General features: G+C 42.6%; 1 protein-coding gene across 2 annotated transcripts in view; it reads left to right on the top strand.

Moving 5' to 3' along the window:
* Positions 1-787: 787 nt before the first annotated feature.
* The window catches only part of CDC123 (cell division cycle 123), a 414248-nt gene continuing 397520 nt past the window's right edge, over positions 788-17515 (top strand). Inside the window, exons 1-2 of one of the 2 annotated variants that reach the window (XM_086919873.1) lie at positions 788-1104; positions 10145-10216. In XM_086919873.1, coding sequence (XP_086775999.1) covers positions 1031-1104; positions 10145-10216 — 146 coding nt within the window. In that variant the 5' untranslated portion in view covers positions 788-1030. The remainder of the gene's footprint in view (positions 1105-10144; positions 10217-17515) is intronic. The other variant, XM_086919878.1, reaches the window with a different exon arrangement.

Genomic DNA, 17515 nt, shown 5'->3' with positions numbered 1-17515 from the left:
GAAGAATCGATATCCTCGAGATCGGGATACAGCCAAGAGAGAGAAAAGGTGGAAAGCTCCACTCCTGAGGTCCTCCAGGGAGTCACCACTCCGGTAAGGAGCACACGTGTGGGGAGGATGGTGATCAGACCATCACACCTCAAAGACTATGAGTGAGACATCCACGAACACTGCACTGTTAAAATTCTGTGTGTAAAAAGGGGATATATGTGGTGTTAGCGGTATAGATGCCAACGGCCTGCGTGTGACGTAACACGCAGCAGTGGACAAGTGTCTATGCGCATGCGCGAACGGCGGTTCACGCCGGTCAGAGCTAGCCCGGCTCGGACCGAGCCACACCTGTTACCCGGCGCTCTTCCCTAATGCCTTTATGTAATTAAATAAACGTAACTTCCCCACATTCCTGCCTCAGTGTATCATTTGGAGGAAACTTACACCTCTACAAGGCACGGGGAGATTAGGTGCCCAGAATCACAGGACGTTGAGGCTCGAACCTGAACCCCCCCCCCCCCCCCGCTCTAAAGTCGGCTACTCTACGTAATGCTTTGCTTGTCAAATTAGTAGTCTGATATATGGAACATAGACCAGAATATTTATACCATTCGATCATCTTCCATAATATCCGTCGCCACGTATTCCACCTAATTGCCCGTGCTTTAGAGTCAACTGGGCACGCTGTGAGTACTGCGCTACATAAACCAATGAAACACATGTGAAGAAACAGCTCCATTCCAAGATGGCCGCCCGATTCGGAATGCACAGGTTCCGGCATCAACTATTCGTTTGTGGTTCAGATCACTGTGTTCGACGTTCGTGGACGTCCCGTGATTTCCCGTTCATTCGGTATTTTTTTGTGCACGACATAACGCTGCAACAACAATGTAGTGAAACAAGCATCAGTGATTCCAAAAGCCAAAACTGGGTCGTAAATACTGCCCAGCAAGAACAGTTTGGAGGCGAGGTCTAGTGTCCATGGTGCACCGGGTGTGCTTGAAGCGGTTGCTTCCGGTGCCAGTACAGCATTATAAGCATGAAGAAGGAGCAAGTGTTACACTGTCAGTTCTCGGTGTGGTACCCACTCTTCCGGAAGCTCAGCATTCGCAGGTACCAGAACCTCCCCAATGCAGGATTCGCACCCCTGTTCTGCTGAGAATTGGAGTGGCTCGGTTTCGGGACGGCATGGGGGTGGTGCCCCAAAGACCAGTTCAACTTAACACTGCTGAGGCAGAGCTGCTCTGCCTCTGTACTCCATTGTACTCAATTAATTAATCCCAGAGCTTTCAATCACGTAGAAGTAGCTCATCCAGTTCAGGATTTTTCTTTAAATATTGGTACTTGCAGTCCTGATTTAATAATGAGGTTAAAGAACTACAAATAACAAAATGCAAAGTAAAAATCCTGGGCTATAATCTACTCGTGCATGAATTTGGAAACCTGGAGAGCTCTATAAATCACTGGGGAGACTAACGCTGCTCAAGAAGTTGCTCCCCGTTAATGGACATCCAGCAGCATGTGTCCCACCTTGTTCGTTTTATGCCATTTTACCCTGTAATCAGACTTTTTGTTAGCATTCGTTTTAATTGATGTTCATGTGTGATGAACTAAAGTACCCTCTCCCCTTGGTTATTTTATTTACATATTCTTACTAGGCGCCACACAGACACACTACACTGTTAAATCACCCTATTCTTCATAGTGCACACTTACCAACGATCCGTGACCAAAAAGAGGAAGGCTTTTGTCAGTTCTAAAACCAATTATGTTAATAATGACATCACTAGAAATTACTTCCCACAATATTAGACCAATAGATGGAAATCTATTTGCTTGCTACGAAACCCTAATCAGAGAAGAGGACAGTAGCTTCGAGGCCAGATGACATGAGACATACATGTTGTTTGCACTTTTACTAATGTTAACCCCTTATAATATTTTAGCCTGGTTTGCAAAAACCACCAGTTAGCAAAGTCATGCATAAATGCATAAATCTGAAAAAACATTTTTGATTTATTTTACTTTTTATAAATTACATGTAGGTTTCTCATATATTAATGTGTAATTGAGCTCAGACATGGCTGAAAAGGGCGCTATTTTTTAAACCGACGTGTGAAACTTGGTATTACATCTTTGAACTACGTTTAGAGAACTAAACCAGTGCTGGGTGTATTTTTTTATGTAGTCAAACTTGCTCTTAACGTATTATGTTTAATGCTGTTCTTCATCCAGTTTTAAAGCATAAAAGCGCTACACATTTGAACTTCATTAGGAGCCATAAGGGTTAATGGTGTGAAGTTATCGTTACTTTCTCAGATAAGGAATGCAAACAACCTCTCACTGGACCTCTTTCACACATAAAGGCGATCATACAAGTGTGAAGGAGAGTTTAAACACTTCCTTAAGCCAGATTACACACTTATAGTAGTTGTAAATGCAAGGAGGTGCAAGATAATATCTGTCCGCTCCCTTATGCCTTGGATATGTGGAACAGAGTACCCTCTCTAAAAATAGTGTGGGGGGGTCTCTGAACACCGGCGTCCACCAACTTGTACCCTGTCTTTATTGTTGGTGCCTATTGTCAACGACATCCCTTCTCTAGCATCCAAAAGGCTGAAGCCATTTTAAACAATTTGTGTTTTTCTTTTCTAGCGTGGTAGTGTGCGTTAGCTGTGTTTGTGTTGCTGGAGTCTAATTGTTTGGATATATTCTTAGTTTATTTCATATTTTTTTTAAAGCATTCTACGCTTTAATAATAACGTTACTTAGTTGTAATGTGCACTCTCTAAGAGTGTTGGAAGGAGCGGCCTTCTTTAGAGGTTCCACATTGCTAATCATGTACGATTGACCGTGCTTAGTCACTCTTTCTCTTGGAGCATGCCTTAACGGTCCCTCAACTCTTTTTTTACCAAGTGGCTGACTTTTTCATTGCATTTTGTCTCACTTGTCTCAGTGATCTGACGTAGCAGTCCCTAGGCAGAGGCACAGGTTGATACATACTTGACATTGCCCCGTGAAGCGTGGAAAGCAGCAACAGGTGTCAGATATATCGGTACCTATATCTCCAGTCAGTGTGGTGCTCGCATAGTGCTCTTCCTTGGTATCAGCACAAGAGTATACAGCGCCAGCCACTTGTCATCCTCAAGTTTATCTGCTTAAAACATTTGGCTGTGAAGACCAGCAGATGCCAGATGAGAACCCCTGTGTTACGTAAAGCCACATAATAGTAAAATCCGACCAACCGATTACAGACAAAGATCATTTTATTATCAGACCCATAGCAGAGTGAGAAACAATTAGACGGATGTCTTTGGCTCAGAATTCGAAATAAGAATGTTGCCATAAACGAGCGAGTCCTCTGCAGCTAAATCAAAGCACTATGAAAGGTTGACACACAGCACCTATATTAGAAAACATCCTTAGTATCTCTACTCGAAGGATAAAAAATCCTGTCTAGTACGCAGATGTCCACTAACTACTGGTAAGAGATCCCCACAAGTACAAATGAAACGTTTTCACCAGGAACAATAACTATTGAGAATACTAAAGTGAAGCATCACTAGATAGCACGTCTATCTTTGTTGCACAATGTCATGTCTTTAACTTGCGAATGACGGTCACCTGACGAAGGCCACTGTCCGAAACGCGCGTAGTTCTATTCCACCGCTTTGCCTTCTTCAAATTCTCCACCGACCGAATATATCGTATAGCACCTTCCATCTTCTCCCTTTTTTTATGTTGTTATGTGAATATATGTAATGTATGTACTTGAATGTAATTTGTGTAAATAACTGAAAAAATATGTAAAAATGATAAATAATATATACAACAAATAGAAGGAGAAAAAAATTATAAATAAAATAGTCTCCAAATTTTGATATATCATTCTGTCTCAGCCAATAATCATTCAAGGTCGCATAATATTGTGAGTATATGTATTATTAGGGCGGTACAACAATAATTTGTTTGCTATACAGTCTCTTTTCCTACTAGTATATCTTAGATTTATGCCATATTTATTTCACCTTCTATTTAGCACGACCTTGAGACGAAGACAAAGTTTGTATAGACAGCATTTACAAGGAATGCACATACTACAAAAAATAAATAAATATATATATACACACAAAAGGGGGGGAAGGTGGTTGATGTAGTTCGGGGTAGTGATGGTAGGATGTAATAGAGGTAGACGGGGTGAATTCGCAGTTGTTTCTGTCGTAGAGATGTATGGTCTCTTCGATGGAGTGGGGGAGAAGTGCATCTGAGCAAGTTGATTCTCTTAGGAGGGATAGATCAAGCTCTTGTTGAGAAGGAATAGGTCAAGGTTTTTTCTGAAGTATAGGAATGATTGTCATAAAGTTCTTGTGCTATAGTGATCCAAATTCTGGGTGCATTCCCAGAGAAGGAACAGGTGATGATTTTTTTTTTGTCTTAAATTCGGGTGTGATCAGGAGCTGGGTCTTTGAGCTTCGCAGAGGCCTCCTTTGGTCAGCTTTTTAGAGTTTGTTGGCGAGGTAACTTGGATTTCCAGTGTAGTGAGCTTTGTGGGTTATGCAAGCAGTTTTGAATATGCTTCGAGCTTCAATTGGTAACCAGTTGTTTATTCCTACTGCATCTGACTGCCACTCTCCAGTACCTTCCTGGGATTTAATGGTGGCTCTTCAATCTGACCCATCTAAACCGCTTATTTTGGTAAATTTAGAGCACTTATCTGAATTTTTTTTTTTTTGGTTGACAATCTGTTCAGTGAGAAAAGAGTGAGTTAGGGGCCTTTGTGTTAGAAGAGCCAATTATGCGATTTACATTTTTCTTGGACAAGTTGGTATCGAGATCGCATTCATTTCTCCCTAGAGTTTCTTCAGTTTTACATTGCTTCCAGGATTTGCTTCTCCCAATTTTTTGATTTCTTTTTACTTGTCTGTGGATTGAGGAACGATTACATACTTTGTATGTGTATCATGTCTTATCGTTGTTATTTAAGTAAAACTTCTACCTTCTGTGTATCACATATGGTGCTTTCAACCCGCACATGACAACTTGCTAGGCAATCACGACTGCATGCTGTACTAAAGTACAGCCTTCTTTCTGAACCACAGTCTCCTCCTAACCTGGATGGGGCTCCACAGCGCACACAGGACAACAGCTCTTAGTGTTTTCCAAGATCCACTCCTGGCAAGCGAGGTCTTGGCACTGCCAAGGGCAATGGTCCTACCTTTGTGATATGTGCATCAAAAGGTTACCAAAGGGCCAGAACGTTACTCTTTATGATTCTGTTATCAGCCCCATCTCTTTACTCAGATGTGCACTGGCCCCATTTGACCATCGACCAGCATTCAGAATCAAAGAGTGCCTATTAATGTGCACCAAAGAGCCCATCTATTCCTTCATCCAATATGGGTGTCCCACCCAGCTCTCAGGAATGCAGCAATCAACAAATCTGCCTGGGAAAACCTCTGCCTCTCCCTGCTCTTCCAGCAGGCTGCAGGCCTTCCAAAATGGAACCTAGTGTCTTCCATGTGTTGTGTTCATTGCAAGGACCCACACAACTACTTGTGCACGCATACACATGTATGTAGCCTCCATTGCACTGTACCCTTGCGTTGCCATTCATACATCCCAAGCACATGCCACATTGCACTCTATCTCGTACATGGGGTACCAACTCACAGGCCACATGTAGCTCTATGTGAACATTTAAACATGAATGCTATTTCCTGTTGCACTATAACTAATCGGAGGCAACAATATATCCTAACGCACATATGCAACCACACATGCTATCTCTTGATGGTCTGTACCTTCTGATGTCCTTTTATAACAGATGGAAACAGAATCTTGCCATCACCTAAAGAAGCTATAGATGACTTTGAGAAAGCAATTACAGGATGGCTAGCAGAATGAAACAGACAAGACGCCATGATGCCTAGAAATGGTTCTCAAATGATTTGAAAATAGCTTACCTTGAACTTTGGCGCTCTGAACCACAATGGCACAATACTTACTCTCCTGATCTCAGAAACTCCTTCGTACAACTTAAAGAGTATAAACTGTCGACCAGGTAAGCTAAAGCTAGTTGTTTTCACTAGTAAGATCTTGAATGCCCCCAACAAATCTAAAGAGCCTTTCAAAATTGTTAAGGAACTTTTAGACCTGGACAGAGTCAACTTACATATCACGCCCTCTCTAACCTCTGCAATTCTCTAAATTCTTTTTTCATTAATAAGATTGAGTCTATCAAAAATAGTATTCCTTTGAGCCCCTTGCACAATAGTTTATTTGGCGATATACATACAAGCAACCTTTCGTCTTTCCCTGAGATCAGTAAAGAGGACACAGATAAAAGTTAAATCGGGGTCGCCCAGTGATACCTGCCCTCCAAATGTTTTAAAAATGGTAATTACCCACTTTACAGGCCTGGCATTATCTCTTCTTGATCAGCCTCTCAATCAAGGCATAGTATGTACTTCCTTCAGAAAGGGAATTGTAGTCCCCTTACAAAAGAAAGCAGGTGTGGATCCCCACAACCTGAAAAATTATTGGCCAATCTCCCCCCTCCCCTTTTGACAAAACTACTTGAGGCGCATGTAGCTCGTCACCTTTGGTAATTTTTAAGAGCCCTCAGACTTCTTGTTCCATGCGAAGAGTACTTCCACCCAGTGCACTCGACTGAAGCACTGACTTCTCTGTAGTTGATGACATGCGAAAGGAGGTGGATAGAGGCAACACTCAAGCCCTAGTACTCCTCGATCTGTCAGCACCCTTTGATACAGTCGACCACACTTTTTTGGCAGACCCTGTCAGGGCTGCAAGGTTGCAGGGCGCAGCTTTCAAGGACAGATCTCAATCAGTTAGACTTTCCCCCTTTAATTCTTCTGAAGTCAAACTGAATTGTGGGGTGCCATAAGGCTCCAATCTTTCCCTTCATTAATTTCTATATCTGTAATGTAATGTAATGATGTCTTGTAAAGCGCCTGGATCACCCCACATCGGGTATCTCCGCGCTGTAGACCGCTGGGGAACCCGTCCTGGTTTTCCCTGTGAGCGGTTCCTACTGCGTATCTCCAAGGTGAAACCAGGCATCCCCGGCGTATGTGGGGGGCCGTTCCTCTACTGGTTTACCCTCTCAAAAACATGAAAGCCAATATTTTCAATTATGCTGATGACATGCAGCTCCTTTTTATGATTGATAATACCTCTAATTCTAATTTGCATTTCCAAGGCACCACACTGTTCATACGGGATTGGATGAACAGCAACACCTTGAAACCAAAATCTGACAAAACAGACAGTAGTCACCAAAAACAGATTTGACCTCTGGAGTCCCTCCTTCTGGCCCAATTAGATGGGCTCCCTCCTCTCTACTAAGAAGTCGGTAAAAAGTCTTGGCTTCATTATTTACGACAAGCTATCTTTAAAACAGCAGATTGGTTCAGTGATATCTTCTTGCATTTTCCATCTTCACAGAATTAGGAAGATAAAGAAAAGAAATGTGTTACTACTGTCGCCTTTGGTCCAAGTTATAATTGCTTTAGTCATAACAGTAATTAACTATGCCAATTCCCTCTACCGGAGCCTCATAAATATCTCATGCACAGGCTCAGGTTGATTTAAAACCTAGCTGCTCAGCTGATCTATCAATTTCCCAAACATTGCTCCTTTTATCAAGCAACGAGAACTTCATTGGCTCCTTGTTGCACAGAGATCCATGTTCAAAGCATGTTGCACTATCTTCAAGGCTTTGCTCATTAATTGTCCAGTTTTCATTAAATCTTGGATCTATAACTACTCCCCCAAAATGGGATCTTAGATCCCCTTATCTACCCTTAGTGATTCCATAATTTAAGTGGAATGGGACTGGAGGAGTCGGGTTCTCTGTCACTGCTTCCATGTCTGGAACTCTCTGCCTCTGGAAATTAGGACTCCCTCAGACAAATGTTGAAGACCTGGCTCTTTAAGCAGGCCTATCATAAGTGTCCCGAGCTGTGCTGAGACAGTAACTTAGCGCCAACTTACCGTTTGGTGTATGTGCACTCTATAAGCTTCAGTAACATAATATAACTTGTATCGTAGTGCGTACAGGCCATGCATGCTATTTTCTGATGGACTACCTTCCTACGGGCAAACATACATCCAATCACTTCACACAGTCCAATGCAGACCAAGTGTGAGTTAAGGACTCTTCAGCAGAACTTTACCAAAGTGGGCCAAGAAGCGCCACTACTGTGACACTGGATGAATTGCCTGTTCACTCTTTTGATCACTAAAAATACATTATGCTGCCACCGCCACACCTGCACTGTTTAATTCCCGGGGAAGGTAGTAGCCTTCCACTACTTGAGGTTAGTGCTTTGTACGCCCTACCTCCCGTCTAAGCAGATTGCAGTCCTTGAGACATGCCTAAGTAATAGTACACACAAATGATCTGTGTTCGCTGATGACCAAAAATAGTTACCAAGGATCCAAATACCAACAGACAGAGTACTCTGGGCAGGGTTTCATACCTGTCACCATGCGAGGGACGTTTCCGTCCCAACAGATGCCATTGTATCAGTTGATCTGCTAATAGTGACATAGGCACATATATTTTTACTTAATGAAATGGCGACATGTCTTTTAATCTCCATTTAATGGTTGTTTCATTATCCATTTGGTCTTGTTTGTAGTATCTACTGTTAATTGTGCTTCATCTTGGGAGGTATCAGATGGCACGGTATTCTGTTGTACTACCCATAAGAGCTTTTTGTGTCTTCAATTGTAGGATAATTAATGTGACTTCTTCTCTGTACAGTGACGTTGAGATGAAACAGCGCTGAGTGATGCTGTGGTGGTGCTGAGTGGTGCTGTAGTGGTGCTGTGGTGGTGCCGAGTGGTGCTGTGGTGGTGCTGAGTGATGCTGGAGTAGCGCTGAGTGATATACCACCACCACCACCACCAATACCTCTACCAATTCCACTACCAGCACCACCACCACCAATACCACCACAGATACCACCACTAATACCACCACCAACACTACCAATACCACCACCACCAATATCCCCACCATCACTACCAGCAATACCACCACCAATACCACCACTGTCAATACCACCACCACCATCAATACCACCATCACCAATTCTCATAATTCTGTGCTATTGGGCTTAAGCTGACAACAGCACATGTTTGTTACATGTCATCTGTACTAAAGCCACCTGACAAGTTGTTTTCAAAGGCCTGTTTTATTAACACCACCACCACGACCAATACCCCCACCATCAATATCATCACCGCCACCAGTGCCACCACCAATACCTCCACCACCAATACCACCACCGATACCACCTCCACCACCAATTCCACATAATTCTGTGCCAATGGACTGAAAAAGTCGCAAGTATAAATCAAATAGACTAACCTGGAATCTGCACAGTTCAAAAAGTGAGAAAAGTATGCCACACATCGCAAAAAGGGGACATTTTATAGGTTTTCGCACAGTGAAAGGAGCATACTACATTGTGGAAAGAGCACAGGGCTAGGAAAAAATCATCATCCGTAAAAACATAATACAAGAAACATTTAGGAACACTTGCATAATCATACTTAGCAAATGAGAAATAATGATGAAACATTTGTACAAGAAGTGAAAACAATACACAGTGCACTGCTTCGAGCAGATCCTTACAACGGACCTTGAATATGTTGCAAACACAGGAATACTCAACACGTGGCTTCCTAATTGTGGAACTCAAATGAATACAATTTAGGTCAGCAAATTAAACACCACCACAATATGCACACTTTTCGCTTTTTTTCTGCAAATTAAATACCATAAAGAAAACATGCAAGTAGGAAAGCTCATTCATCTTCAGCAGCTTTAAAATGGATCTCAGTGTGAACATGCTGAAGCCTACTAATGCTAACCTGAGGTCTAGTGAACATAATTGTGGCCTACTGTTGTTAACCTGAACAAACTAAAATATATTTTTTTCTATTCATCAAAAGCGCTCTAACAACTGCAGCATTCATTTTAGGCACAGACATGGCACGTTATTTTCAAGTATCTTCCCTTGCATGTATGTCATAAAGTGTATCGTTTCAAATCTGTAAAAAGAATAAAATGTACGTGTGCCTGCTAACATGCCTTTATCTACACTTTTCATTTGTACAGTGTTATCCTCCCATTACCACAGAATGTGATAGATTACTTATTGGATGACGGTACTCTGGTTGTTTCTGGAAGGTAAACTATTATTTTCATTATTGAACCATATTCTTGTCTCTTGCTCTCCCCCCAGCCTCCTACTAAATGCTCAGCATGAAGTGCTGGAAAATGAATTGATAAAAACACACGCAGTTCCAACTGAGATTCAGCAACTCTTTAAGTAATAGGAAAGTGGTTGATATGGTACAATTGGGCACATGCATCATTGCAAATACCGGTCGCAAAGTGGCAGATTCGCAGGGAAAAGATAGCGAATCTGCCCCTTTGCGACCAGTATTTTTGCATTTGGGATGCATCAACCTAAATGCAATTTCTCAATTTAGGTAATCGCAAATTTAGCGATTACCTAAATTGCGAATGCATTTTGGGAATCAAAATTTGCGATCCTTCAAATGCAATGCAAGAAGTAATCTGAGATTGCGACTTTGCATTAAGGAAGCGCAAATTACTGGGTTGGTAATTTGCGATTCCTTTGAAAAGTGCACACATGGCAATTTTGGGGGAGCATCAGTCTGGCCTTTTCGCACCCTTTAAATTGCATGCGCAATTTGCGAGTACCTATTTGGTACTCGCAAATTGCGCATGCAATTCCCAGTCATTCCTATGCGAACGGAAAAAGGCCTTTTGGGATATATCATCCCAAAAGGGCATTGCAAATCAGAGAATGGCAAAATTAGTGATTTTCTATTTTGCTATTGCATTTAAGGAATAGCAAATTGCGATTCCCTAAATGCAATGTATGAAGCACAGAAAAAGTGCGATTTCGCCTTAAGAAACCGCAAATTACCACCAACTTCAAGTAGGGCATGCATGTGCGCCACATGTGTACATATACATATTTCAGGAGTGCAACAGGGTGTCCTTTTGACACCCTGGCACCCATGGAATTGCATTCTCAATTTGCGATTCTCGAATTACAAATCGCAAATTGAGAATGTCATCCCATTCACTCCTATGGGAATCCTAGCCCATAGGCATGAATGGGAAGGTATTCCTTAATTGCGATTCGCAATTTGCTAATTGCAATTACGGAATGCCAAGGAATCGCAAAATATTTGTGAATTTTTTATTACATCCCGTTTAGCGATTCTCTAAAAATAGCTATTTGAGAATCGCAATAACGGAATTTGATACATATGCCCCCTAGTGTTTTTTAGAAATCTCTAGATTTACTTGATTTAATCTTCAGCTGTTTCATCTGCAGCTGTTATTCATACCCTAAAACCATGACTTTATTATTGACAGCAATAATGGAGTGCTTTTTATTTCCTCAATCCCCTACAAAATCTGGAGCAAGAACAGTATGGTATCTTTCACAGGTAGGAGTACTGGAAGAGGCTGATGGGCCATGTCTGCTTTTCCAGAGATTGGTTAGAAATAAATTAAAAATGAGTGGGGCAAAAATGTAGCCCTACCTAACTTCTTGCAGCACTGGGAATATTTGCACCTCCTGTCCAAATTGAATCTGTACACAATTTCCCTAATGAAAGTTTTTTATTAGGTGCTCCATGGTAAACTCCATGCCACTTTGTAAGAAAGCAAAAAGAGATTTACCAGATGCATCATATGCAGACAGAAGGCTAACGAAATCTAGAAAAAAATACCTCCTTATGACTTCAAACATGCATGATTGTTTTTGATTCCTGCCTAAAATGTTTACAGAAAAGTCTACTGTAGTGAAAAAAAAGAAAACACAAAATACTTGCTTTTTCTATACATTGCCTCTATAAGATAAAGTAATTAATGAATGCTGAATCAGTGTTCTATTGGGATGTAAATGGTCCCCAATCCTTTTTATTAACACTTGTAATCCATAGGAGTGGAGTGAAACAACCAACAGGATGAGGTGAGAGGGTGAGATAAGCCTGTTGGTCAAAGCCCAAACCCACTCTACATAAATGTGAAAGTATTGGTAAAAATATATCTAGTAGACAGCTGCACTGTTAGCCAGACCTAACAAGAGAATGCTGGGAACATACTGCTTTTGTTCCTAGCTCTCCGGCTTTGCTGAAAGAATTTCACCCACAAGTTGAGCTGGGAAGTCATCATGGAGAAAACGTCCGTCTCCTGTTTTGTGAAATGGGCAAACAGGTGATGCATTCAATAAAAAAGAGATTACAAGATGGCATTCAAAATAACCAGCAGGATCCAAGAACACACCACTGTGTCATGTTTTTACAGAGTCCGGTCCTGAGTTTTATGTACCTTCTGTGACACAGTGACATCCAGCAACTCTTTCGAAGCAAACAAGGGAACATTGGTTATATCAAACAAACACAAAAAATGGCGAGATATCCTCAGAGAAATGCTGTTTGCTTAATCAGCAAGTCAGCAGGTTAGTACCCGAGACCCAATGAGTTCTTTGTGTTTTGCTATTTGTTTGTTCCCTAAATTCAAGGCAATTCCAAGACTAGGACGAGGATGGCTCACTCACTTAATGTGACATGCTTCATCATTTGCCACCTCGTCCAACCCTGCTAAGATGTTACTACCAGAGCGGACTCGACCTCACAATAGGAGTTTTCTGAGGGAGTTCTTAGATATTTTTTCTCACAGGACAATGATTTAGGTCCAGTTATGACTTTAAAAAAACATAGGATAATCCACTAAAGTATCCTTTAATTTGGTGGTATCCCTGATTGATTAAAAGATTACAGTAGGCATACTTGGGTGTAATAACCTATATGTGTCACTGTACAAATAATTATGCCCACATGTTTCTGCCTCAAATCAGCCATGGGTCTAAGGCATTCGTCAAGGCCGTGTCTATGCCCCCAACATTGCAATTAGTAAGTGCTGTGTGGGCTTAGATCTAAACAGAGAACCTACTCTTGCAACTGGTATCATTAGTGATAACTTATGAGATAAATACAAAAAGCAGCAAAAATTGTTGTTCATGAAATAGGTGAACAAGGAGTTACAGTTGACTTAACTTAGCACAATATTAGACCAGAGAGATGGTCTCTTTTACCAAAAACGTTTAAAATATGTAGCACTAGACTACAGGGGACTCTGGCTAGAGTCCCCAGTGGAGCAGGATCCAGATCCGGACCTATGAATGAGTGTGATGACAGGATGGATGCGTGTGAATGGCTTGATCGATTGACTACCGTGCGCGGGGGGGGGGGGTCCCGGGTGGGTTAGGAAGGGGGGGGATAGTTAGGAATGGGGATAGGGGTCACCGGGTGGGGAGACTAGTTTCTTGTAATTGTTCCTATTGTTTTGCTCATGAAAAGTAATGACGGATTGCCTTATTGTACAACTTAATTGATACCTGACAGATGTCTCTGGAGTACAGAGTTCTGTAGCTGTTTATATGATCTGTCAATAAAATCTGTTTTTAAAAAATATGTAGCACTTTATGACACCAATGAATTAGCAACAAACGAATGATTAGGTTGAGAAGACTTCCTCTAGCCTTTGGTGACATAAGTAAGGTTCGTCTCGTGCATATCCTATAACAATGCAGTGATCAAAATGAAGAAAGCAGACACAATTAAATACCTAGAACTATTTAGCTAGGTGCTTCGTGGTCTTTTTGGAGTGGGTCTCTCCTGTAGACACACTCTTGAGTCACAAATAGATATATAAGATGGAGTTTAGACAGATATCTCTAAGGGGAACACTGTAGAATATAAAAAAAAAATATATATATACATATATATATATATATTTTGCTCTACTGTGGTTAGAACGGGAATGGTAGGTAACATTTTCAGCCCCACATGTAGTATAAGTTATATATGGAAGCACAACAACACTTCAGAAACACTTAAACATAAAACCACGCCTATGTCCTCTTTTGTAATAGGAGCGATTTACAAGGATACCAGAATATCCTGTTTCACTGCCTCTTGAAGAGCCTGCATTCTAACAATCCTCAAAACCCTCCATGAAAGACTTACTTTTTCAAGGTTGAGAACCCACTTGTCACCTAACGTGCAGCATCGAACAGCCGTTTGGTGCCGTTTTTTTGCCTGGAAGTTCCCGCTTTTAAGCTTCCAGGTCATGGTAAAATTAGATTATCGTTTGCAAATGCGTCTACAGCCCGTAGCCGAGGGGCAGGTGAGCGAATCCGGACCTGAGCCGGAATCTTCACCCAGCATGCGTTGGGATCCGAGGGTCCTGTCCTGTGGCCAGACATGCCCGCACCTTGCGCTTTGATCGTAGGTTGGTTTGGGAGCATTTCCGCAAGGCCTATGGCACTTAAGTATGTGTGCGGGAGGAGGCGATGTAACCAAAAATCCAGTTTGTTTAACCCAGGATTGTCTTTTAGCCTCACGTGACAATCTCTTTTGTGCTGTATTTTGGGACATGAAACACGGGTTAAATGCCGTACCCGTCATCCAGCCTACCCAGCTATGTCTTGGTCCCAGTCTCTCCACAGGCAAGCTGCAGAATCTTGAAAAATGAACAAGCCAGTGCTGCTGTTCTCATCCATAGTTTTATTCGGATAGGCAAGACCCTTCGCATTCATGAAACAAATGACTATAAACCTATACCATTTATAATTTACTCTTCTAATGTAGACTCTCATATAATTTTCTTCAGTAGTATCAGCTGCATGTGGGCCATACGTAAAACCCAGACATCCACTCTCTATTTGAATCAACTTTTGTGACCTTAGTATCTTGTGAAGTTAACCTGTTCATGTGTCAACCACTCATACCTGGGTTTCACCTCAATGACCCTTATCCATGTTGTACAAGTTAAAGCACCTTTGATGTGTCACATTATAGAACCAAATTCTGTCAAGACAACAGTGTTCTTAGAATTCGAGTCGAGAATTATTCTAATATATGACCGAAAAATATCCCTCCACTGGAAGTTCTAGCATTAGGTTTGCACACCTTTATAACCTTGTTGAAGGTTCCGACTGCCAAGTCCACACTCTAGAGGTGGCTGCTGCTAGGGATCATGGCTCTTGTACATGCTACAAAAAACTGTCTGTTTGTGCTCACTTTCTTGGCAAGTTTTTACAAACACAACACAGACCGCAGGTCAGCTTGAGAAGTTAATTGTTTTTTATTTTTTAATTTGTTTTATTTTCCATTAAGATATCAAGTGGGGCAGTAATACATACAGTAAACATATCATATAGCGTGGTTCATTCTGGCTCAGCTCGACTACGTTCATTGGTATAATATAATTGAAAAGCGATACCTTGACACATCAACATTACTTCAGTATATGACAACATAATTCTCTTAGTCTGAGTCAACCTCTCCCTCCTCAATCCTCGGTGGCTCACAAATATCACCCCTGAACTTGTTCCAGGCCCCCCATATTTTTCCCCATTTCCCTCGGCAGCCACGGTGGACAAAAACAGCCTTCTCCGCCACCATCGCCTCATCCATGTCCCTGCACCACTTTCTGAGCGTAGGCAGTTCTGCTGAACCCCACAGCAGGGTGATATTGCGCTTAGCCACCATCATGCCCATCATTACCCAATCTTGTTGACGGTGGTTCAGATCGTTGGGCTCCCAAACATTGAGCAGGCAGCGACTAGGCTCAGGCAACAGTGAGATATCTATGGTTTGGGTAATTGTGCGCATTACTGCTGTCCAGTATGACGTCATGTATCTACAGTCCCAAATGGTGTGGAAGAACGTGCCCTCCTCCCCGCAGTTCCGTAGACAGAATTTATGTGTGGCTTTCCCTATCTTTTGTAGTGTCGTTCTGGTATAATACGTACGATGTAGTATTTTGAGTTGGACCAATTTTAACCTAGAGGGAATTGCTGTTTCTCGGGGGGAGGAGAGGGCCTCCTACCATTCAGAATCCTCAAAGGAGCCCACTTCCCTGGACCATTTCTGCTTCAATGTGGACGTCGTGTCTGGGAGATTGTTAATGAGTTTTCGATAAGTCAAGTAAGTGGCCTTTTCCGGCATATGGTCTGTCAAAAGTCTGTCTTCGAGAGGGGAGGATTCCTGTAGGACAGTACCCGTTGGTATAGCTGACTGAAGTGCATGCTTAATTTGTAAATATCTGAACCTCTCCGTCTGCGACATCTCATACTGTGTTTGTAGGTGAGAGAAGTCCACCACTTTGCCCCACTTCCAGAGATCGCCCACCACCGAGATGCCAATGGTGTCCCAAGCCTGGAATTTCTTACTTTTACGCAGCAAGCCTAACTTGCAGAAGTCCCACAGTGGTGTCATCTGTGTGATAATCCCCGAACAGCGAAGACTCCTGTTAGCCTTGTACCAGAGCTGTATAGAGTGTTGCGTCGGACCAATAAGATTTGGAGGCAGGCGTAGGGAGTAAAGATTTCCTAACAGCCCCTTACACTCCAGAGAGTGTCTGTCAGCGAGGTATGCCGGCTCGGTCTGTGTGGCATGTAACCAGAAATTTATTTGCTTAAGATTAGCTGCCCAATAATAGAGTTCAATATTTGGAAGTGCAATCCCCACATCGTACCAGCCTCTAGTTAACTTTTCTTGTGCGATTCGGGGAGGTTTCCCGCCCCACAATAGATGGGAGACTGTCGCAGCTATAGCTTTGAAATACGCTACAGGGACCAGAGGCGGGGCGTTTTCAAGTACGTACAAGAAGCGCGGGAGTGCCATCATTTTATATAATGCCGCCTTGCCCAAAAGCGTTATGGGGAGAGTCTGCCACACTTTAACGTCACGTTTGAATCGCTCCAGAAAGGGGCGGAGGTTCAAAGCGTAAAATTCGTTCGGGTCCGGTGTGATGTAAATACCCAGGTATTTGAACGCTGCCGTCGTGGTTCTTAGGGGGCAGCTCACGGGTAATGCAGGTGGGGGGCCAGCGAGGACATAAAGGATGGACTTGGTCCAATTAATCCTGTAGCCGGACACCCTACCAAATTACTCGCAGACGTTCAGTAACTCAAGATTAGATTTTTGGGGGGAGGGGAGATAAAAAAGGATATCATCTGCGTATAGTGATATCTGATCCTCCCAAATCGGTCCAGTAGAGTCCCTTGATAGAGGGTTCCCACCTAATCCAGACCGCAAGTGGTTCTAGGATCAACGCAAAAAGCAGCGGAGACAGTGGGCATCCCTGCCTCGTACCTCGGCCGAGAGGGAAATCTCGTGAGATGTGCCCGTTAGCGGCAACATGCGCCAAGGGTTTAGTGTATAGCAGAGCAATCCAGGCGCAGAATTTGGGACCGAATCCCATGTGTTGGAGCACAGCGAACAAATGGGGCCATTCCACGGTATCGAACGTCATAGTAGCGTCAAGTGAAAGGATGACTGCCAGCTCAGTAATATATGCTGTGCGCGCCAGAACCGCGTGGAGCCGACGGAGGTTGAGGGCCGTGCTTCGATGCGGCATGAACCCCGACTA

Source organism: Lissotriton vulgaris, chromosome 1_1 (genome assembly GCF_964263255.1).
Source record: "Lissotriton vulgaris chromosome 1_1, aLisVul1.2, whole genome shotgun sequence".
Lineage (NCBI taxonomy): Eukaryota > Metazoa > Chordata > Amphibia > Caudata > Salamandridae > Lissotriton > Lissotriton vulgaris.
The sequence above is the reverse complement of the archived record's forward strand: the minus strand, read 5'-3'. Positions and strand labels throughout refer to the sequence as shown.